The 23,843-nt window shown below is 39.6% G+C and overlaps 1 protein-coding gene across 7 annotated transcripts in view; it reads left to right on the forward strand.

Annotated features, from left to right (window-relative positions):
• Positions 1-23,843, forward strand: part of C1H1orf94 (chromosome 1 C1orf94 homolog) — a 65,075-nt gene that overhangs the window by 29,956 nt on the left and 11,276 nt on the right. For 3 of the 7 annotated variants that reach the window (XM_074217492.1, XM_074217488.1, XM_074217494.1), the window contains 3 exons: positions 1,661-1,836; positions 18,876-18,950; positions 23,432-23,628. In XM_074217492.1, the coding sequence (XP_074073593.1) occupies positions 1,661-1,836; positions 18,876-18,950; positions 23,432-23,628 (448 nt within the window). Of the gene's footprint in view, positions 1-1,660; positions 1,837-2,215; positions 2,341-6,944; positions 7,090-18,875; positions 18,954-23,431; positions 23,629-23,843 lie in introns of those variants that run through there. The other 4 variants (XM_074217490.1, XM_074217491.1, XM_074217489.1 and 1 more) reach the window with 4 other exon arrangements.

Here is a 23,843-nt window from a genome sequence, read left to right on the forward strand (position 1 = left end):
TTGAGGACAAACAACACAATTCTCTGATCCCTTCTAGCTCTTTAACATTCTATGATGAGAAGGAATTGCCAAGAACAAACCCTGTATCTTCCTATAGGACTTGAAAAACCATTCAGAGGATAACAGAACCAACATTTAGATCAGGGAAAAACCTTTGGGATTATCTAGTCCAACCTAATTGTTTAATAGATGAGGAAACTGAGGCCCAATGAGATTGAACAACTTTACAGAATTAAAGAATATGTTAGAAGGTAGACTATCTAATAAAACATATGCAGAGAATGGTAATCCACCCTTTGTTTGAAAGCCTCTAGTAAGGCAAATTCTACCAAGTTTCCATTTGAGGCCAGGGCTCATCAAGGGAAGTTTTGACTTTCAATCTACTCCTGTCTTCTGGGTCCAACATCAAGGGAAGTTTTGACTTTCAGTCTACTCTTGTCTTCTGGGTCCAAGTGGAATTAATCTCATCTCTTCTGGATAGCCCTGCAGATAGTTGCAGACCATGGCCTCTTGAAATCTTTTCTTTTCCAAGTTAAGCATCTCCAGTTCCTTCATTCTATCTACCAAAAATATGTTTTTGAGAGAAGAAAGGAAATAAGCCTTTGTTTAGTGGCTAGTTTGTGCTAGGTATTGTACTAACCACTTAATAAATATTATCACATTTGGTCATTCCCATAGTCATAGTAGGTAGATAACCATTATTATCCTAATTTTATAGTTGAAGAAACTGAGACAAATAGAAATTAGGTGACTCACCCAGGGCCATACACTCTCCATGGCTGAATCTGAGCTCAGACCTTTCTGATTCTAGATTCCATACTTCATATAGTATCTGGCACATCATAGGCATTTAACACATGCTCATTGATGTCTACTGCATCACCTAGCTGCCTAGCTTTTTCATAACTTTTCACTCCTTCCTTTGGGTATTCTACAATGTATCAATTTTCTTCCTCAAATGTGGCAAACAGAACTGAAAACCACATGTCAGATATGATTTGATCAGGGCAAAGTGCAGTAAAACGATTACCCACTCTTGTCTTGGACATTCTGTCTCTCTCTCTCTAAAGGTAGGCTGAAATTACATTAAAAATTTTAGTTGTCATATCACTTATTGATGACTCTTACTGGGCTTGCGGTTTACTTTTCCATGGTCACAAAGATAAAAAGTAGCAGAACAAGGTTTCAAATTCAGGTCTTGAAGTTAAATCTTTCTAATCCAGTGATCTTAATTCTCAGAAACAAATCAAGGTCCTTAAGGGTCTGTTTTAATGAATAGATAAAAATGGCGACTGTCTTTAATAAGAATATTCAAAGTGCTTCTTAATTATATAAAGCAGTTTAAACATTCTCCTTTTATTTATGTTATGAACTTGCTTAAGTTCAAAACTCAAGTTTTGTTGTTGATTTTTGGCTTATTTTTTTTTTTGTGTGAGGGAAGGAGGAGTTGTGGTTTGTTTTTTGTTTTGTTTTGTCAGTTGGAGGCAAAATCTTGCCCAACTCCGGTCAGAATTATCACATACTAATGAGGTTTGGATATTCACCTGGATTTCAGAGTAGTCATCCTCTGAGAACTGTAACTTCTTGATAAGTATTGAGCTGAAGGGTTGCTGTATTCCTAGCCCCTTTTTGGGTGAAATCCTTGACCTCTGTCCTACAGTCAATGCACCAATGACGATTGCGGACAAGAACAACCTCAAGTACACTGGAAATGTGTTCACGCCACGTTTCGCCACAACCTTGACCTCAACAGCACTGAATCAGCCTCTCTGGCTCAACCTGAATTATCCTCCACCTCCTGTGTTTACAAATCACTCGACCTTCCCACAATATCAGGTAATTGTGTCTTGCACCCTGGGCCCCGGGGTCACAGAGTCACCCACAGACTGGGCCATAGATAGCCAAGTTGGATTTAGATGCTCTGCCTCTCCAAGGAACTATGGGAAAAGGGTATTAGATCTCCTGGGTCTCTCTAAATCGACACTCCTAAATATAGGCCCATGGCTAAATGGTATACAGTAAGCCAAGGGAGGTTAAGAGCTCAACGTCAGGCCCCTAAGTAGGTCTCTGTGCTACTGAAGAATGCTCTGGTTGGCCCATCTACCTAGATGTAATAAAGAATTTCATTGTCTGGTTTCCAGTTCTCACTGTGATATCTAGACATGGCAGGGCTCCCTAGAGTAGGGCTAGTGCCTCCAAACAGGCTCTTTTCTAGTTTCAGGGCAGAGTACCAGGAGACCTGACTGAAACATCCATTGAAAGCTCTCTCCAACATCCTCCTGGTTTTCCAGGCCATGCCAACTCCTTGAGGAATGACACATATAATTGATTGGTAACAAGGTTGTTATTGAATTGGGAATATCAGAGAAGGGTCCCCAGAAGTGTTGACCCTTAAACTTGATCTTAAACCTCTGTCAGGATTTTAACAGGAAATTCAGGAGGTGCCTAGGGAATGGCCATCAACCAAAGGTGTAAAGGGGTATGTATGACAGACTCCATGTGAGGGGGAAACAAAACTCTCTTGATAAATGTGCCAACCAATCAATGCATATGTAGTAAAGTCCCTTGTCTTGTCACTGTACCCCAGTCTGTGGAAATAAGGAACTGAGTCTGTGTAAATTGCAACATGACTCAAAATTCATTCAAGAAATCTGCTTTTAAAAGGAATTCTATAGTGAATTTTTTCTATAAAAAAGTGAATGGTGCTTTTATAATATAAATACATATTCCTACTTCATAGTCTCTGAATTAGGGAGATCAGACTTTCAGAAAAGAAAAATTTATTTGGAAATATCTGTTCTCTCTCCTGGGCTTTCATCAGGTAGTTTTCCTAGTGCAACTAACAAAGTCCTTCCATACCTGTGGTTGAGGATCCCGGTCAGTTGGAATCACTATATTCTATACAGTCATTCAGTTCATATTAGGGTCACCCAGTGACTCTCCTCTGTGTGGTTGTAAGGAGACAGCAGTACCAGGATGACTTCTTTTGCTTTTTTTTCATGTCTGATATGAATATTGCCATTCTGAGTAGATTCAGTTCAACAAGAATTTATTAATCATATGTTGTCTATAGAGCCCTATAGTAGGAGCTGGAGAAAATGCAGATTTAGATTAGGTATAGTTCCTATCTTCTTGAATCTTACAACAGTGGGATATGGCACACAATTAAGTATAATATATAATCCTATAAGTGAGTACAGAAAATAATTGAAAAACAAAGTGTTATTTGAGGTCTGAGGGAGAAAAGGTATTATAGACTAAAAGGACCAGAGAAGGGTCCCTGGAAGAGATGACATTTACCTTGATTTTAAACAATTGACAGGAATTGAACAGGAAGTTCAGGGGGAGGAGGAAAGTTATTCTATCCACAGGACAACACAGAAAAGGAAAAGCATAGGGCTTGTTTGGAAGACAGTAAGTCAAATTAGCATCAAAAGGATAGGGAATGTAGTTTGAAATGTGATTAGAAAGTGTCAGGTTGGAGAGAGCCTTGAAATCCAGCCAAAGGATTTAAGATTTTACTTGGGAGGCTGTAAAAAGCCACCAAAGACTTTTTGAGTAGAGACTTGAAATAATCAAATCTATTAAATTCAGTTGAAAGATATTTATTAAGAAGTTACTATATGCTAGGCACCATGCCAGGTATGGAAGAAGTAGAGATAAAAAAAAATATAAAGTTGTCCCTGCCCTCATTAATCTTAACAAAATAATTGGAGGTGGAGCAAGGAGGAGTATATTAAATATATGCAAATAAGTAAAATGTGCTTGATAAGGGCAAAGAAATGAATATGAGTGAGGACCAAGAGAGGTTTTGAGATAAATTGGCAGGCTGGACAACAGATGATTGCAATTTTCTTACTAAAATAGGAGCTAAAATCATCTGCTAAAAAAAAAAGATCAAGGTGGAATGGGTGGCTTGAAGAAGCTTTAGATCACTCCCTTTGGGTAATGTGTAAGTAAATGAATGAGAAATTGACAATTTTCATCTTATAGAAGAAAAGTTTACTAAAACTTGGAATTATTCAGAAATACAATGGTCTGCCCTGAAATTTCCTTGCTCTAGATTCTAGAAGTCTAGAAGTTTTCAAGAAAAGGTTGAATGACCACTTTTTGAGGGGAGGTACTGTTGAGGACATTTCTGTTCTAAGAATAGGTTATACCAAATTATCTCAAAGGACCCTTCCAACTCAGAGATTTTTGAATAGTAGAAAAAATAATATTACCATGTGAAAGTAAAAACTGATTTGAAATTCAATAGAATGAATTTGTAATGGGTACAGTCAGCAGTTTTATGACTTCTTCAGCAGTACTTGGCAGTCTGGGACTAAATGTAGAGAAGGTTGATGGTTAGGATGACCCTAGGTTAAGGTAATGAGAACCATGATTTCAAAGTTTTAAACATTGGAGAACTGTGCCAGTTCTGTAGTGAAGTCCAAAGGAAGAACAGATTTTGGGAGAAAGATAATACATTCATTTGAGACCAAATCTCATAAGTTTGGTTTGTGACATATTGAGTTTGAGGGGCCAGTGGAATATCTATGTAGTGATGTCTCATAGGCAATTAGAGATGTGGATTTAGAGTTCCAAAGAGAAGTCAGAGCTAGAAATATAGTCATCGTGCACCTAATGGTGAGCTGGGAAGTCATGGGAAAGAGGAGTAAGTGTGAAGAGAGAGAGAAGAGGGAAGGGCAGAACCTTGAGAAATGTCTATTCTACCTATTGGGATGAATTTGAAAAGGTAGCAGATGAGACAATCCTGCTTTGTACAGGGGGTTACAAAGACTGTGATATCAGGGAGCTTAGAAGCAAGAGGAAAAGCAATATCCTGATGATGGCATGTTCTAGGTATTTGGCAAAAGTAAATTCAGGGATCCATAAGAGTGAAAGTTATCAAACAGGAAAGCACAGGATGGGAGAGAGTAATCAGAGGAGGAATACAACTGAAGTAAGTCCTCAAAAGTCCCTTTTTGTAAACCTCCCTAGAAGGGTAGTAGTCCCAAAGTATGACACTGGGGATCTGGTCTGACCCCTGCTTCTGTCCAAGTTCTTATTCAAATAGAGTATTGGGCTTCATCCTGATAGTGTTCATAAAGTGTTAGAATTCCCTCCTTTATTGTTCTATTATGTCAATTGTTTGTCTCCTTTGGAACCTGAACATTTGAATCTGTGTCTTGGGATAATGTCTCATCTGTATGATTCTAGTGAGAATAAGTGTCCCTGGAAGGGGTCCTATTTGCCTATATCTATTTGTATTTTTCTGTCTGTGGGTTTCAAGAGGGACCAACACAATCAGATTAATGAAGAACCTTTAGCTGCCTTTAGTGAGAACTCTCCCTAGCCTAGGCTTATTCAATTCTTATCAGTGTTATCCTGAAATTCCTCTAACTTTAATTTTGGTCTACATTGTGCCTATAAGAGAAGCATATACCTTCACATTGTTTCTCTGAGCTCCAAATCTTTCTGCACCTGACAATCATCCAGATTGGATGCATTTAATTCAAATTTGCAATCCAACTGCAATCCCAAAATGCAATCCAAATGTATTCAATACCAAGGTGAAAGATAAAGATGTTGAGAAAGGGAAAGATGCTGCAAAGAGAAAAGATAGTCAAATTAAACCAAGACTGAAGAAGCTGGTGAAATTGCAAAGCCCATTGATTAAGGAAATATGACATTTAAGTCTCGAACATTGGCTTAGATTGATTCTGGAGGGAGCTAGATCCTCTAGATATTAAAACCAGTTTCATGTAGTGAGTGCATACTAGGGAATGCTCCAGTGTAATACAATTTTTATTTTGTTTGAGTTTCTTAGTTTTTTTAATCTTTTGAATTCATACATATATGTATATGGCTCTTATCTGACCAGAATTTTTACTATAATAAAGCAACCTGCCATGTTGAAAGGTCTACAGAATTTCACTTGTTTACTGATGTATTCTAGAATATACTGGAAATGAGGACTGGACAACAGTAGGCAGAGTAATTCTACTCTCAAATGCTACTCGTAAATTACTGAATACATTTGCCACTGTGAAACTAAAGTGACCTGTGCTTAAAATAGTTTCCAGGGTATATTGAAGAGTTTCTGTCAGTTTCCCTAATTCCTAGGGTTCCTATGAAGAAATAATCTTCCTATTTCTTGAAAGAAACAAAAATAGGACCCTGCATAGGAATATTTTATGCTTCTAAAAATTGTCAGGACCCTAATACTATCATAAGATTCTTCGCTGTCCTTTTTAAATTAAGACTAAAATACTCAATTAAATTATAGGATTATTAGAACTCGCATCTCACCAGCACCAATAGATGATCCCTAAGCTCAAAGTCCTGTTATCAATCATTGTTCAATGTATTATAATTTGATAAACAAACAGAATCAACCACCCAGTAAGAGCATAGTTGTTTATGATGCAAAAGTAGTATGCCATTGGTCTCAATACTACAGCCCTAGGGCTTTCCTAGATGACAGAGGTTCATAGATTAAGATCTATATAGGAATTTAGACATTCAAACCCCTTATTTAAAAGGTAAAGATAGTCTGTAGAGGTTAAACAGTTTGATCAAAGCCACACATATTTTAAGTTTAAAAGGTGAGGTTTGAACCCAGATCATCAAAACTCCCAATCTAATGCTCTTTTAGCAATACCCCATTCCCTATACCATGCTGCCATAGATTGTACAAGCACCTTGAATATAGTAATTACACTAAAGACCTTCAATTGAACCCCTTTCTGAATTAAATATTAAAATACCATTGACTATAATCAAAAATAGCTAGTAAGACTGAATAACTCTATGTCATGGAAATTAAAAGTATATCTTCTAATTTAACATTGTCCATAACATGTAGGCAACAGAATTCTTGCAAATTTAGCTAACAGAACATAGGAGAGGCATACTCTGTAATATCTGTAAATCAATTCAGATCTAACAATCCTTTTCAGGCTGCAAAATATTACAAAGACACTCTGCTTGCAAATTCAAGAATGCATGTTCTATAAGAGACGGGGTCACCTTGAGAAAGTAACACATTCAAAATCCATCAGAAGAAAGCCCAGGACCTGCCATCGCAGTTCATATCACCCATCTTGATTATTCACATGAGAATAAAGCTCTGTAGTTTTAAGGATCATTTTCAGAGTTTCCATTGTCTCAAGATGCTGCACTTTTTGCCATGGTACTTAAAAATGACTTGGAGTACAAGATGGAAAATGATTCCCATTGTAGTGGATTGCATTAATAATTGATACAGATGCTGTCTGCAATTTTTTTATTTGACCTGTTAGTCAAGTTCTAGAAGCCACTCGTGCATTCAAGGTGACAAGGTTACCCAACTGGGAGCGCTGCGTTGTGAATGAGCCAGGATGAATTCTTCATTAAAAAATTTCCAATTCTTCACCCCAAAGAAGAAGCAAAAAATCTTATAAAAATCAGCTGCTTTATATCATCAGAAGCTAGAGTTCAAGTGTTCAACTCACTAGACTAACTGATCCATGCATAGGGTCTGAATTGCAAGGTGCAGAAAGCAGCTACACCAGAGAGAATTAGAGTTGCCAGGATAGTGATGTTTATTGAAAGATACATAGATAGGAGCAGGTGGAAATCACATGTCCCATGGCTCATTCCCATTAGCTCTGAAGTGGCAGTTCAATTTAGCATAACTAACCCTGAACCCCAGATTTTGTCTTCTGAGGCATGTTACAGGATCACTGATAGCAAGCATATGTGGCAATTGGCAGCTAACTACCAAAATACTGAGCTTGTCCAAAGTCTTAAGAGGCAGAAGAAGATTTATACCTCTCAGGAGCTAAGTGGAAAATTATTAACATAGTTGGACTTTTCCATTAGTGCTCATTCCCACAGGGTGGAAGTTTACATTGAAGTTTGGGATTCTGCTAGAGGCTCCATCACTGTTCCAGGGAAGCCTCCCTAACTTAGTCTTGGAGATGTCTTCAGCAAAAAGGATTGGTGGAATGGAAAGAGGAAGCAGGCACTGAGAGCAGGTGACTGAGTCTCATGGATTTAGAGCTAGAAGGCGCTCAGAGGTTCTCTGGGGCAAGCATTTATATTATAGATGAAGAGACTCAGAATTAGAAAAATCTGTGTCTTGCTTCAGATCATAGAAATAGTAAGTAGTTGACCTGGTTTTTGAACTGAGATCTCCTAATTCCAAATTCCAAGTTCTTTGCCTTGTACCCAATGCCTTTCCCTGGGAATCAGAAACATGAGCAGAAAAATAATATTTAAATCATACACTGTCTCTCATGTGGAAGATATATAGAATATAGGGTTTTGACTTTTTTAGTTGGTTCTGAGGCCAGTAATACAGCTTGTGCTCCTTTAAATCAAGACAGTCATCCAATGACAACAATCAGACTGCAGGATATTGTCAAGATTTTCTATCTTGCCAGTTTTCTGTGGAATTAGAACCTTCCAAGGCAGAACCAGTATGATTCCACATGGATCCTGCTGACCCACTAATTCACCTTAGGGCATTTTGCACTAAGGATAAAAATTGAAAATGATACTGAGTATTCAATTCAATTTGTTTCAGTTCAACTTTAGTTTCACTAATCTCACACAAAGAAGGCATCCTAGAGCCAAGGCAAGTCAACAGGCATTGATTAAAAGTTTACTACTTCCAGGTGCAGTGTACAAATACACCTTGCTAGAAATAGAGATGCCAGCAGAAAGAAATACAGGCTGTGCCCTCAGGGAGCTTACATTCTAAATGGCAGAAGACTATACATAAAAGGAAAATGAAAAAGGTGGAGAATCAGGGATGCAACCTGAAATGAAAGTCTTGGATATTTTAAGATCTCCTTAAAATCGAAGTTCAGGGAGGAATCAGAGCAAGAGGCTACAAGGTGAAGGGTACTTCCATGTTGGAGAGGTTTCCATGGCATGCAAGATAGACAAAATCTTTGAGAGTAAGGAGTGCAGCCTGGAGATGAATGAAGACCACTTACACATTCATGAACTACATTGATTGTTTGAAATAGTTCGAAAGCTTTGGCAAGATGACTAATGTGCTGTAAACAACACCCTTTGTTAGTTACCATGTTCAGTGTCTGCCATGGACCAACTCCTTGCTGGTTTTGATGGAGGGGAAGATTCTAACATGATGTGACTTGGACCTTATCCACAGCTGATTGATGATTGCGTTACTGCAGACTTCCAGGCATTCACTGCATTCCTGCTCTGAGTTCGATACCTTGAGTTTGGAATTTCTACTATCTGAGGATTTTTCAGGGGTTCTTAGAAACCTTGCTTTCTAGGATTCTTAACATGAAATTGTATTTTAATCATTTGATCATGGGAGTAACAATGGTTGATTTTGTGGAAAATCCCCAGGAACTCCTTTTGCTGTTCCCATAAATCAGGGGGAGGAGAGTTAAAGTACAACTCGAATGCCCAGTATAACCTTTGTGACCAGTACACCAATGCTCTTGGTCTTCTCCGCTCTCTAGATAAGGCATCTTCTCCACATGGCTCCTTCCCCAAATCTTCCTAGGGAATTCTTCCTCCATGAGTTTACTCAACTTCTGTTTTGTTCTTTGTATGATGGAGCCATTGTGAAGTCACTTCTTTCCTGACCAGAAAAAACTTCCTGTGGCGTCAAGTGCTTCTCAGAATTCAGTTATTGACCTCTGAGTCTGGTCAGGTGCATCCAGGTGAGCAGGAGTTGTTGTTCTTACCACACCTTCTGTGTGGGAGTCATGCCCAACCTCCAAGTGGCAGATAATCTCAAGCCCTCAGTTGTTTAGTACTTTGGGAGTACTCTGATAAAGAACTCAAGCAGGGGTCATAGGAGTCAAAAGTTTCAGAACCGTAAATATACCTTGAAAACTTGTACTCTTCATAAGCCTCTGTGGATCCCTTGTCATCTACTTGATGCATGTTTGGGGGTCAGGAAGGCACTGAGTTCAAATCCTGTCTCTGATATTTATTAACTATGTGACCCTGGGCAAGTCAAACAGCCCCTCTCATCTTCAGTTTCCTCATCTGTAAAATGATAATATAATAGCACCTACTTCCCAAGGTGGTTGTGAGGATCAGATGAGTTAACTTATGCAAAGCACTTGACAAACTTTAAACCACTATATGAATATTGGCTATTATTATTGTTAATGTTATTATTTTTATACTCTGCTAAAAATAGATATGACTATTCAACACTTATGACTACTAGATGCATGTACACAAACCTAATAGTTTGGTTTCTAATGACATACTGATCTATCTAATCTTAAAGTTTATGGTTCCATCTCCACCAGAAATTTTGAAATTAGATCTCTATGACTCATTTTACCAGACAGATAAAATGAGAATTACTATAATTTATACATCTGTTAACAGAGCACAGAAATGACAGGACTTTAAGCCATTCACAAGTTGCCCATAAGAATTGTGTTCCTTTAGAGGATGCAGCTATGGTATCATTTGCCACATAATTTTGTGGCTTCAGATAGGTTATCATCTGGGTCATACTAATCATTCTGGAATGGTTGGAATGAAACCTTGCTTTCAATCAAAACTTGAAGTCTTACAACAAAACAACAATGATAGTCTCATAAGCAGCCATATTATATGGCTTAGAATGCTTTTCATAATGAAAAAATTATAATGAAAGATTATATGTCAGATAAATCTATACAACCCACAGAAGGCTACCTGTCTCACTTTGGAAAGTGATTAGAAATTCTTAGTCAATGTTTTGATTGATTTTTCATATTGATTTTACTGATTTTTCAGCATCATTCCAAAAGAAGAAATTATTGATTATGGTAGGCTTCTTCTCAAAGTGACTGAAGATAACTAGTATTTCTACCTCAAACTTCAGGAACTGGCAGACATTATCATTTCTGAGAATAGGTTTCCTATTGACCTTAGTTAAATTTGAGGAATTCAAGGACAGGAATTTCATCAAGTTGTTTTATCATGTCTGATAGATTATTAAAGGGTACTACAAATTACTTAGAATTTCCTAACAGAAATTTTGGGAGAGCATTATCCACCAAGACTTGCCAAGTTTCTCATTACTAAATGCATCATTCTATGACTAACAATAGGTAAATTGTCTATTAACAATAGTCTTGTTAAATTACTGATTGGATGTTGTTTCAAGATTTGCTTTGGCCATCAGGACTTACCTGATTATCTATTAGATGAACAGCAATGTATTGTAGCCATAGTCATAGTTATAGTCATAATCAATAAACATTTATGAAACGCCTACTATTTGCCAAGCACTGTGTTAATGCTGGGGATATAAGGAAAATTTAAAAAAAAAAGTTATTCTTGCCCTAAAGAAGCTTACAGACTAATGGGAAAAGACTACATAATAGGAAATTGGAAAACATGGTGGTAGATTGAGGAGGCAAAAGAAGGTACCTGGAATGTCCAAAAGCAGAGTATCCATTGGAAAATACAGAGAAGTCTTCTGGGAAGTCTTGAAGAGTTTGAAGCTCATGGCTCTGTCTCTAGTTATAGGATCTTACTGTCCCATACATAGCCATTCTTCATTTATTTTAACAAGAGAGCTTGGAATTATGATCCTGTGCCAAGGTTGCTGTCACTATAATTGAGATCATGGGGCCTGAGTCATATGAAGATCAGAAAGCAGATGGGTTGATGTGCTGTCCTTATCTTCACCAATTACAGAAGCATTCTTCCCGGGGTAAATGGACTACAAAAAGTTAAAAGTGTCCCCTCTAAGGGTTATCCCACCTTCAAGCTTTCACCTGCAGTTTCTGAGGGTTCTCCAAAACCACAAAACACAGGTAGAATTGGGTCTTTTCCTGTTGACTCCAACTAGTGAAGTAGGAGCACTTCATATTTCTGTTTTCACTGCTCTTATCTCTGCACTAGGTGAAAGGTTATATATTAGCTCAGGTGATGATGCATTTCATTTGCATGTCATCTGGTATACAGGATATTAATTTTATTTCCTTGGCATTATTTAGAGTTTTATACCCTTAGAGTTTTGGTGGTTGTACACTGTAGTGATTTCTGGGCTTCTTTTTGTAGCATTAATGTTCAATTACATTAAAGGTCTGATGGTCCCTCACCCATTCACTGATACCCACCACTACCCTTTTATTTCCAAGGCTCCTTTGAAAATCTTTCTGTTCCTTTCCTGGGATAGATATTATGGAGTGTGGCAACTGGCAGCAATGAAAATGATTATTTCCATGTGTTCTGGACATGGACAGTTGAACTGGTTGGTATAGGAATGGTGGAACCCATTGCCCATATTCTCAATGAAATCTCTTCCTCTTCCTTCTTCAGCTAAAATCTCTCCTCCAATATGTCTTTGTTCCTTACAAACTAAAACACTTTTCTATTGTCTTTTGATAATTGCATACTTTTCTATAGTCTTTGATAAGCACACTGCCTAAACCAGTGTGACTTCAGAGGGACAAGGAATTTTTGTTAAAAATAATAGAGACCTTCCCAAGGATGTAGCCAGGAATCAGACTGAGGAGAGGAGTTTCAGAGGTCATAGTTGTTCCAGTCTTTCAGGGCCATTTGCTTGTAATACAGTCAAAGCAGGCCTGCCTGTGATGGGTGTGATAAAATGTGGCCACCACCTCTGAGCCCCAGGATAGGGAACTAGCCAACTCCATAAATCACACTCTGGAGACAGCAGCTCTGTTGCATCTTTTTATGCACCGATTTTAATCATCGCAGCCAGCATCTTATGGCATGCAGGTTTTGGCTCATTCACCCCTCAAAATCCTGCTGTCACCAGAGTGTCCTTACCATGTCATTGCCCTCTTCCCTTAATGAGTTCAAGCCATAAATGGGGTTTTAGCAAGACTTTAAGAATGCCAAGGGAAAAAGTACAAACATGAGAGAGATTCCATTTAGGAAGAAAACAGACATGTAGAGTTTTGATCATTTCTTAGATTCACTTTAACAGTAGGCTTTTATTAAGCTCCTGTTGTGTTCAGGGCTTCTTTTGGATTCAAGGTATCCAAAGACAAAATATGAAACAGTACCTGCCCAGAAGAAGCTTATAGGATAGCATCATCATCACTGCTCTCATTGTTGTCATTTCAATTGCTAAGTGTTTTAAAATTCACAATATACATATGTATATATATATATATATATATATATATATATATATATATATATATATATATATGTTTATATTACTACTGGTTACTTCCCTGCTGTCTGCAAATGTGCCCAGGCCTCTCCATCCTTAAAAACATCTTCATTCCACTCTCCCCTCAAACAATAATCCTGTAACTCTCTCCCCTCTCAGAAAAACAATTATCCATGTTAGCCTCCCACTTCTCAATATTTGTCTAAAGCTACTGCCTATAAGCACTAATGAGTAAATTTCCATTACTTATTCTAATTGTCCTTTCCCATTCTTCATGACCTCTGTGTTATTCGCTGCTATTGGCCACCTTTATTCTCATGCATATATATACTATTAAGATTTTTGTGACATTGCTCTCTCCTCATTCTGCTCCTGCCTATCTGATTGATTCTTCCCAGTCACCTTTGTTGAATCTCTATATATGTCACTGCCACAACTGTGGCTATACCCCAGGTCTCTGTCCTCTTCTCATTTCTCAAGATACTTTTTTTCTCTTAGGGATCTCATCAGCTCTTATAGATTCAAATAATCACTTCTGTAGATGACTCCCATATCTATTCAGCTTTTAGTTCTTTCCTGAGTTCTGGCTCTGCATTAGCAATTCTTTACTAGATACCACCATCTTTATGTATTATAGACATTCAATACATCTCTTTAACTCAGTACATCCCTTCCTAATTTCCCTGTTCCATCAAGGGAACCAATAGCCTTCCTAAGTACTCAGATTCACAATCTGTGTCAGGCTCCATTCTTCCTGTTCCCTCATTTCTTATATCCAAGCAATTGCCAATTCCACATATCCCTTATTTGCTTCTCTGCACTGCCATTGATTATCATCCTAATTCAGGCCCCAACACCTCCCATCTACTGCAAGAATTTGCTAGATGATCTCCCTGATTCTAGCCTCTCTGCTCTCCTCTTTCAAATCAACCTCCACATGATTGCCAAATGGATATTATGAAAGCTTAGGGCTGATCATGTCACTCCCCTACTCATTTATATATTTATTTTAATTCTTTATCTGTATATATGTTTTCTCAGAAAATGTCAGCTCATTGAAGGCTGGGACTGTACCAGTTTTGTCTCTGAATCTAGTATTTAGTGCACTATACTTGTTGTTTGGTCCTCCATTCTTGAAGAGGACCATGACATCAGCAATGTGATGCTATGACATGTAAGTGAATTGTATTTAAGTGAAGGGATGCTGCACAAAATCACTAGCCTTTCTCTCTCCTCTGGAGCCATTCAAGCCCAGTGGCCAGATTTGCACCAGAACAACTGGAGATGGACCTGGATGTAGTGGGAATCCTTGACCTTTTTAAGCTAGGTTTTTAACAATTCCCAGTTTGACTGAGGAACACCCATTCAGTGATTGGGATTGGGCATTACTGTTTGTCTTTCATTCCTTGAAGAGGACCATGACTTCAAGGTGATGCCTTGACTTGCAAGTTGAATTGGATTTAAGTGAAAGGGGGCTGTGTAGAGTCACTATCTCACTCTATTCTTTGGAGACATCTGGATCCAGTGGTCAGATATAAATCAGGTCAGAGAAAAATGAGGCAAAGAATCATCCCTTTAACCTAGTTTTTTTAAAAAAGTGCTATTTACATTCACTCTGAGTCAATTAGGGCTCAAGTAATGACCAAGTGGGATTGTCTTGAGACTTATGATTGACCAATGGATAGTATAGTATATATACTATAGTGCACTATATAAAGAGCAAAACTAGTACACAGTGGTACTTGATTAAAGGTTATTGAATTGAATTCCATTTGATCCTCATAAAATCCTTATGACCTAGCTACTCGAGATCTCATTATATTTATTCTTCAAATGAGGAAACTGAGACTCAAAGCAGTCAAATCTCTTACTCATGAAGAGAAAGAGACAAAAATTCATACCCAAGCCTCTTCTGACTCTAGGTCTACATTCTTTCAACTGTACCTCCTCTTTCTCGTGTACATTAATATTCAACTGCCCCCAAACTTCCCCTCCTCGGGGAGAAATATCAGCAAGATTAGAACTAAATTGTGAAACTCTTTCAGTGCCTTGCTACTTAGAGCTACTGAAGATTTTTGATTAGGTGGCAGGTGAAGGTAAACCTGTGCCTTAGGAATATGATTTAGCATTGGTCACTGTATGGATTATGGAGTAGAGAGGAGCAAGACTAGAGGCAAAGAAACTATTTGGGAGCCTGGGTACTACAGTACAGCCAAGAGGTGATGAGGGCACGATCTTGGTGGTGACCAAGGGCAAGGGAAGGAAGGTTACCACTTCAGATTCCTTTTCCTTTTGGGAAGGCTGAATCATATTCGCTTCATATGTCAAGCTAGCACAACTTCTCAAATTTTCCTAAAGCACTCTTGACTCTCCCTTGCCTCTCACCATTTCCTACCTGCATCATACTTAGGTATAGATCTGTTATATCCCTCTCATAGATTGTTAACTCTTTGTGAGCAGAGACTGTCTTGTCTTTTTTTTAAATTTTTTTTAGGTTTTTGCAAGGCAAATGGGGTTAAGTGGCTTGCCCGAGGCCACATAGCTAGGTAATTATTAAGTGTCTGAGGTTGGATTTGAACTCAAGTACTCCTGACTCCAGGGCCAGTGCTCTATCTACTGCACCACCTAGCCACCCTTGTCTTGCCTTTTAATCTCTGTAAATTCTAGAATTTGGTAGGAATCAAAGTCAGGCTCGCCCTGCTTAGAATTGACAGATTCTATTCTTTTCTCTTTTTTGAAAATTGGAAAGGACCCTTGTCTAGTTCTGTGGAAGCATCTCCATCCTGCAAGGTCATCCCACAATCCCCCAAAATACTCAGCAACCAGCCTGCCAGCTCTTTTCAAGCTTGTGGTCACAGCTCCTCTAGACCCAGTGACTTGAACTCATCAGAGACAATGAGATGCTTCTTCCTGTCTCATCCCAACTTCCTGTTAATAATTTCTGTTCTCTTTCCTAGGCAGAAGGCTTCTTGGCTGAGAAAATAAGAGTAAAATAAATATTAGGGAGTTCTACTTCCTGTCTGTCATGTATCATCTGCCCATCCTTTCTTTTTTAATATAAATATTTTATTTGTTTTCCAATTATATACAATAGTAGTTTCTACCAATCAATTTTTTGCTAGGCTTTGTATTTTACAATCTTTCCCTCCTTCCTCCTTCCTTTCCCTCCCCCTTCTCCCAACAGAAGGCAGTCTGATAGTCTTTACATTTGTTTCCACGATATGCATATAGCAAAATTGACTGTGTTGAGAGAAAAAAAAAACCGTGTCCTTAAGGAAGAAAGAAAATAAAAGAAACAGCAAAATAATGTAAGACACAGGGAGGCTTTTTTTTTTAATTGAAGATAGTAATCTTTGGTCTTTGTTTTAAACTCCACAGTTCCTTCTCTGGATACAGATGGCATTCTCCAACACAGAGTCCCTAAAATCGTCCTTGATTTTTGCATTGATGGAGTGAGCATGTCCATCATGGTTGATACATCACCCCAATGTTGTTGTTAGTGTGTACAATGTTCTTCTGGTTCTGCTCATCTGATCTCATTCGGCATCAATTCATGCAAGTCTTCCATTGCTCATCCTTTCTGAGCCTTGTCCTATCTATTCTCTGATGAGCCTCTTGTCCTTTGTCTTCCTCACTCAGCTTGCTCTGAATTCCTCCTGTATTTTTGCAGCTTTCAGAGTGAGAGCCTTGGACTTGGAGTTTTCATAGCAGGTCCATGCAACTCTTCAGAAACCTTGGACTGAACTAGGTTAGCTTACTCACAAAATCATGATGGAAATAATAATTTTAAAACTGGAAACAACCTCAGATTCCAAAGGCTTCACTTCTGTAGTCAACTGTGTCCAGGAAATTCTGAGCCAGGAGGCCAGGATTCAAGCCCTTAATCTGCTACAGACTCACTGACTTACCTTGACTGAGTCACCTCCCTGCTCTGAGTCTCAGTTTCCCTATGTGTAAAATTGGGTAAAATATGCTTTGATAGCAGGACCCTGACTTATTTATCTTTGCAACTTCTTTAACCTAGCATAGGCTCTTATCACCATAAACAGCTCATTGAAAGTTTCTTAAATAAAGGAATGAATTTGAACTCTTTCTTGGTTCAGAGGGGTTATAAGGGAATAAATGAGATGACTGAAGTGAATGTGTTCTTGAGAGAAAAATTGTCATAAATTCTCATGAATAAACCAACCAACCAATCAGAATTAACTGAGCACTAATTTTTATCCTACTTGGGAAAGCAACACAGATGTTAATTCACCAAAAAGGAAGTGGTTTAGACCCTAACTCTTATTGTGTTCTGCGTTCTCTGACTTATAAAGGAATAGCTAGACCAAGTGGGCCCAAACACGCACACAGACAGATGTAGACATTGGTTGAGTCTACCTTGGGTAGGGAGGTGCACATGAACTTCTGGTCAGGAGTGGGTGACCAACTCCAAGGGATTGGGAGAGGGTTGGGAAGATATGAGTCACCTATGAAATAATTTGACAACCCTGACAAACAATACAAATCAATGAATAAAATTGTGATATATAAGAGGACATGAAGTCAATAAGGAAAGCATCCTGGGAGAGGGAATTTTTGAGGTAGGTTTTAAATCAATAAATATTTATTAATATACTACTTTGTGGCTGGTATGCTTGTCTGTGGAGTAAAAAGACAAAAAGCAAATATCCTTGCCTCCAAGGAGCTTATGTTCTATGGATATGAGAGGAGGAGAACTGTGCATAAATAATAATATAATAAAACAGATACAAAATAAACCAGTTACTTAGGGGAATGTCTCTAGAAGCTGAGGTAATTAAGAAAGGTCTGAAAGAGGAGGAAGCATTTGAACTTAGCTCAGAAGGAAACTAGGTGTTCTGAGTATAGCACTGAAGAGCCAGGATTGGGGACAGGCATGGAAATAAGAATTCAGACTGGTAGAGCTGGAGAGGATAGGAGAAGTAGTGTGGGCTTAGGCACTGGTGGGAATGAGGAAGGATGATCAAAGAGGACTGAGGACAATCCTTGGATTTGGAAGGAGGAACTCAGGAAGAGAGCCAAGATAATCCACCGATTGCCTTCCTTCCTCAAGGTCTCTATTTGAAAGCCTTAGGCTGCGGGGACCTGGGCTGATATTTGAGGATAGGGTTGGGGAGCAGGGAGTAGAAGTCAGCACCCTGGAGAAAAAAGGTGAGATTGAAATCATAAGGTTAATGGGAGACCACCCGCAGAAGAGAGAGGATAAAAATGATGAGGATGAGGTTGTGTAGCAATGAGGGATTTAGAGTCAGGAGATCTAGTCAGAGCCTTACCCTTATAGTAGCTTCCAGCAAATTATTTCCCTTTTATAAGATTCAGTTTTCTCCACCATAAAATTAAGGATCTTTCTGGTTTTCCCATCTTCAGATCCTATGTATGGAGGGCTCATAGGCACTTCAGGGAAGCCTGCAGAGAAGGGATGATGATGATGATGATGATGCTGAGATTTCAGGGCCAGTCTGAAGAGTTTGCATTGATGTACTAGACAATGGGGAACCAGAGTAACCTCTTGAGCAAGGTAGTGATGCAACATCATTGGCCCAGTAGTTACCAGAGTCCCAGGTTCAGAACCTCTCTGCCACCATTGCTGGAGATGCCTCTGCTGCCATATTGAGGGCATGGTGCTTTCACATACCCTGGTCAATTCAGCCCCATTGCCTCCTCTTCATTCCCTTCTCCCATCTCCCTCTCCAGCAGAATCAGTGCTGAGTCTCTTCTCCCCTCTCTTCCCCAGGGCCTGTATCAACAGAGAGCACGGATGCCCTACCCCCAGACGCTGCACCCCCAGCTGGGATGCTACTCCAGACAGGTGTGCTCAGTCACTGCTTCCCGGAAGCCCTCCAACCTTCCATCTCTGTGTGTTGGTCCTCTCCCTCCTTTTCCTCTTCTCTTTCTCCCTCTGCTCATCCACTCCCCATCCCCATCCTTGAACCCTACAGACAAGTATACAGACTGACAGACAGACAGGCAGACAGAAGGGCACAAACATACAGATATAGGCACAGACAGACAATCAGGTCCAGTGTTGTACTGAGACAAAGCAGACAGTCTGGTGTAGAGAAATTTGAGAGGCTTGAGAACTATGTTGATCACAAGTCTGTTCCTGCGGGCTACACAGATGGAGAGCTGGTTTCCAAAGCAATTTCCTATTCACTAATTAATTTAATTCTTACTGTAGCCCTGTGATATCATTAGGTCAGAAACCATTATGTTCATTTTATGAGTAAGGACTCATAATTTAGAGGAGTAAGATGGTTTGCCTAAGATTAGTAAGTAAAATGGGTCTATGAACCAAGTCTTTTAATTCCAAGTTATAGGTCTTCCTCACTTCTGTCATACTCCTAAATCAGAAAACCTGGGCCAAGACCTAGTTCAGGTAAATCCCTTAGTTTCTCTCACTGAATAATAAGGGGATTGATCTCTTCAATCTCCCAGATCCTACCAACTCTAACATGCAATGTTCAAAGGTCCTTTCCAGGTCAAATGTTCTGTGTTCTATAGCCTAAGGTTCCTTCCATCTCTAATATTTTACATTCAATATTCTAAGGGCCCTTTCAGGTCTAATCTTCAATGGTTCTATGATTTTTTTGATTGGAGTTAAGGTATTATTCTGTCCAGGTTCCTCTTTAAAAATTTCTCCTCCCTCACTTTCTCTCTTCCTTCCCTCTATGTCCAAGGATTAAAGTATTCACATTATCGGAAAATCTTGATCCCTAAATGGGTTGGGGTACAGTTATTGGAGGTAAGACAGGATGTTGGAGAAGGGGAGAGAAGCAGGGAAAGGAATCTGGGGGAAAAGGATGAAGAAAACTTGATCAACTTCACTATTTTACCCCAGCTTATTCTGAGGACATAGACATATTCACCCAGATATTTAGACTCCCAGATATAGATGTAGGTACAGATAAAGATATAGATGTAGATACACACACACACACACACACACACACACACACACACACACACACACCCAGACCTACAGAAATCCAGACAGAAATATGGACACTGATCTAGTCAGAGACACGCAAACAGCCCTCTTTCTTCTCCCCATCCCCCATCCTTTTCCTTCTTCACTTCCATGGTCACTCATGGGCACAGGGAAGGGAAGAATCTGAAGGTATCCCAGCTACCACAAAGCTGCAATCCATTGTCTCTCTCCAAGATAAAGTTCAGAGGTTCTTCCAGAGTCCTCAGGGCATAATGTGCCACTTGGTAGCCTACTCTAGACCCAGGCTGCCACTTGAATTGGTCTCTACAGTGAATGAGGGCTATGCTATCCTTCCCTGAGCTTCCAGGCTTTTCATGTATCTTCAGTATTGCCTGACAGAGCCAGGGATACCCTGTCCTGCTTCACTCCTCTCACCCTAAATTTGTCCTCTGACTTCTCAAGGTTTTTTGAACATTGAACTTTGAGCCTCAGGTGGGGCTTAAGGATTGGTTGGCCATCACTAGAGGAGCAACAAGAGTTCCATGATTGGGGTCAGAATCTTTGGGTTGAATTCCATCCACCTCTAATAATGATTAGTTCTGTGATTTTAAACAAGTCACTGCCTCTCATTTTCCTCATGAGTCACATGGAGTTTATGATACTTGCCCTACTCATTTCAAGGGGTTACTGTGAGTAGGTTGTTTTATAACTGTAAAGTGCTTTAGAACTGTAAATTATATTATTGCCACTATTACTATTGTTCTGGGATGTCTATGATCCCCAAATATGCTCACATTGCTGCAGGTAGATAAGGGGGTAGCAGATGGTAAAAGGGGAATGGGGGACCTAGAAATCCTTGGAGATGATGAAATCCCTGGTTTTCAGAAGGAAGCACAGTGGGTTATTGAGGAGAGGGCAGATGGGACTGTATATATTTTACCTATGCTGGATCATCATCAGAGGAGGTCTCAATCATGCCAAGATATCAGGAATGGTTGGGATGCAATGAAGAATAATTAACATCAACACTTCTGCTTGGACTTAGAGTTCAGGTGAAAGAAACTTAAAAAATGCAGACAAAAGGACTGGAGTTGGTATGTCTTGAGTCCCACCAGTGTCCTCACTCATCATAAGAAGATACAAGAGGATTCAATTTGGTAGCCTCCACACCATATTATCCTCTTATATCTTCTTATGATGAGGGTGGGGCATTTCTCAAGGGTCAACCATGTGTCCAGGGCCATAGCTTAGGTTGATCCCAAGACCAGGACTGTTGTTATATACTACTATTGGGAAGGCCAGGTAGACCTGGCTTCATGTCCTGCCTCTGCCTCTTACAGTCTATGTGACCTTGAGTAAGTGAAGTCACTTTATCTCTCTAGGTCTCAGTTTCTTCATCTATAAATTGAAGAGGCTGAACTAGCTGACCTCTGGGATTCCTTTTAGCTTCAGTTCTGTGATTCTATGTTTCTTTTTTAAAATATTTATATTTATTTAGGTTTTTTTTTTTAGATTTTTCAAGGCAGTGAGGTTAAGTGACTTGCCCAAGGCCACACGGCTAGGTAATTACTAAGTGTCCGAGGTCAGATTTGAACCCAGGTACTCCTGACTCCAAGGCCAGTGCTCTATTCACTGTGCCACCTAGCTGCCCCAGATTCTATGTTTCTATGAAGATGAAGTAAAGATTCCAGATTCCATCTAGGTCTGTAGATCTGAAATTCCCAGCTGAGTTCACTCCCTATTCTCATCCAAAGGAGATTCTTGGTGGTGGCTACAAAGCCAGTGATATACAAGTGATATAGCAACTACCCCTGACAGATTGTGCAAGGAACTCTGGGGTTCTTGCATATTGAAGTCAGAATACCCAGCCTATCCACTGGGAAGACCTGGCCTTGTATGCCACTTTAGATACTGGGGCATCCTTCCCATTTAGGCCATATTGGTCATGAACCTTATCCCTCCCAAGAGCCAGGGAGCTACTCTTAAAATGGGCACATTCCTCCCTATGTTTTTGTACTTTTAAAACAAATAGCTCCTAAGTTTGTACTATGTACTGAAAAATTATACTAGGCCCTGTCCTCATGGGAGTCATCTGTAGGGGGGATAAGACACAAATATAGATAACTCTGTTTTACAATGTTTCATAATACAGATATCAGAGACATATAAAGACCTGAGGAGGAAGGTTGGTACAGAGAGAGGAATCAGGAAAGCCTTCATGAAGATGGCATTTAGGGGCAGCTTTAAAGAATATTAGAATTCAACAGGCCAAGAGGCACTGGGAGAATATGTCAGTCATAGAAAACAGCCTAAGCAAAAGCAAGAAGGCAGTAGAGTGCAGGACATGTTCAGGGCTGTGGAACAGAACATTAAAAGATAGGAGTAACAAGGCAGGTGTTGTCAGATTATAGAATGTTGTATATGTCATCTGAGGAACTTGAATCAACTCAGTTCTCTCATTCATCAACCTCCTCATATAGAATTCACATGCCTTTTTAGTACATGACATCTTTAAATACCTATAGTCAGGGGAGTTTTATATGTGTAGGGTGGAGGAAAGAGGAAGGGAAAAGGAGAGGCAGTAGGATATTTGACTCAGAGCTGAAACTAGGGTGGAGTGGTCAGCACTTTGTCCTAGGGCACTAACCTTTAGAGGGTGATGACAATACTTGTGCTTTAGGAAGTAGAAACACTTGTATAGCAGCTAGTTAGCCATTTAGTTATCTACCAGATGTCTCCTCTTTTTATCCTAGGTAAGTTCTTCCCTAGTGCAACCTCCTTGACCTTAGCCCTAGAGTTGCCTTAATTAGTAGCCTCATGCTGGTCTGGATTTTCCATCCCAGGGGCCCATGTCCTAACATTTCTATGCCTTCTCCCTCAAACTAAACCTCTTACGAAGTTAATATGGGAACTTGCTTTTTGAAACTGATTTCAGTTCTCCTGTGCCTGAGGAATCATGGGTGTGGAAGAGACTCCTTCACTAGTAATGAAAAAAGATATCAGCTGGGTAACCTCCCCCTTATACCATCCATGGCCATATATGGTCCCTATCCATAGGGACAATTATAATCTTGAGACAAGATTCCTAATTGAATGAAATAAATTTAACGTGTCTCCATTTTTGGTTTGGTTTGACACTCATCATACCCATGTCATGTGAGGATAACATGGAAACTGAGGCTGAACAAATCAAGCCTATGATATTTGGTGATGACAGAAACCAAAAAGTGAACTAGGACCTTTGGTGAGTTTTAGGATACAATCTATGGGACACATGTCTATGGGACTCAGGGGAAGGAAATGGGGATGGAAATGGAAATTGCCCCACCATATGGGGATCCTCTCTCCTCTCTGAATGACAGGTGACGCCCTACAACCCACAGCAGATGGGACAGCAGATTTTCAGATCATCGTATACCCCCTTGCTGAGTTACATCCCTTTTGTCCAGCCTGGCTATTCATATCCACAGAGGACACCTCCCAAGCTGTCCACCAGCCCCCGTGACCCTTCCCCCATGGCAGGAGATGGGCCACAGTACCTCTTTCCCCAAGCTTATGGGTATGTTCCTAAACTCCACCTGGGTTCAACATGGTATATTTCTGGTATGGAGTTGGGGGGAGAAACCATTTGGGGTTGGAGGTGGGGATACTGTAAGAATAATAGAATTCTTCTAAAGCTAGAAAGTTCTAGATAGGATACAATATGGTATCTCAGAGAATGTGGCTAGTCCACAGGCAGGCTTCCCTAGAGGGTTTTTGTGATTGGTGTAAGTA

This window comes from Macrotis lagotis, chromosome 1 (genome assembly GCF_037893015.1).
Source record: "Macrotis lagotis isolate mMagLag1 chromosome 1, bilby.v1.9.chrom.fasta, whole genome shotgun sequence".
NCBI lineage: Eukaryota > Metazoa > Chordata > Mammalia > Peramelemorphia > Peramelidae > Macrotis > Macrotis lagotis.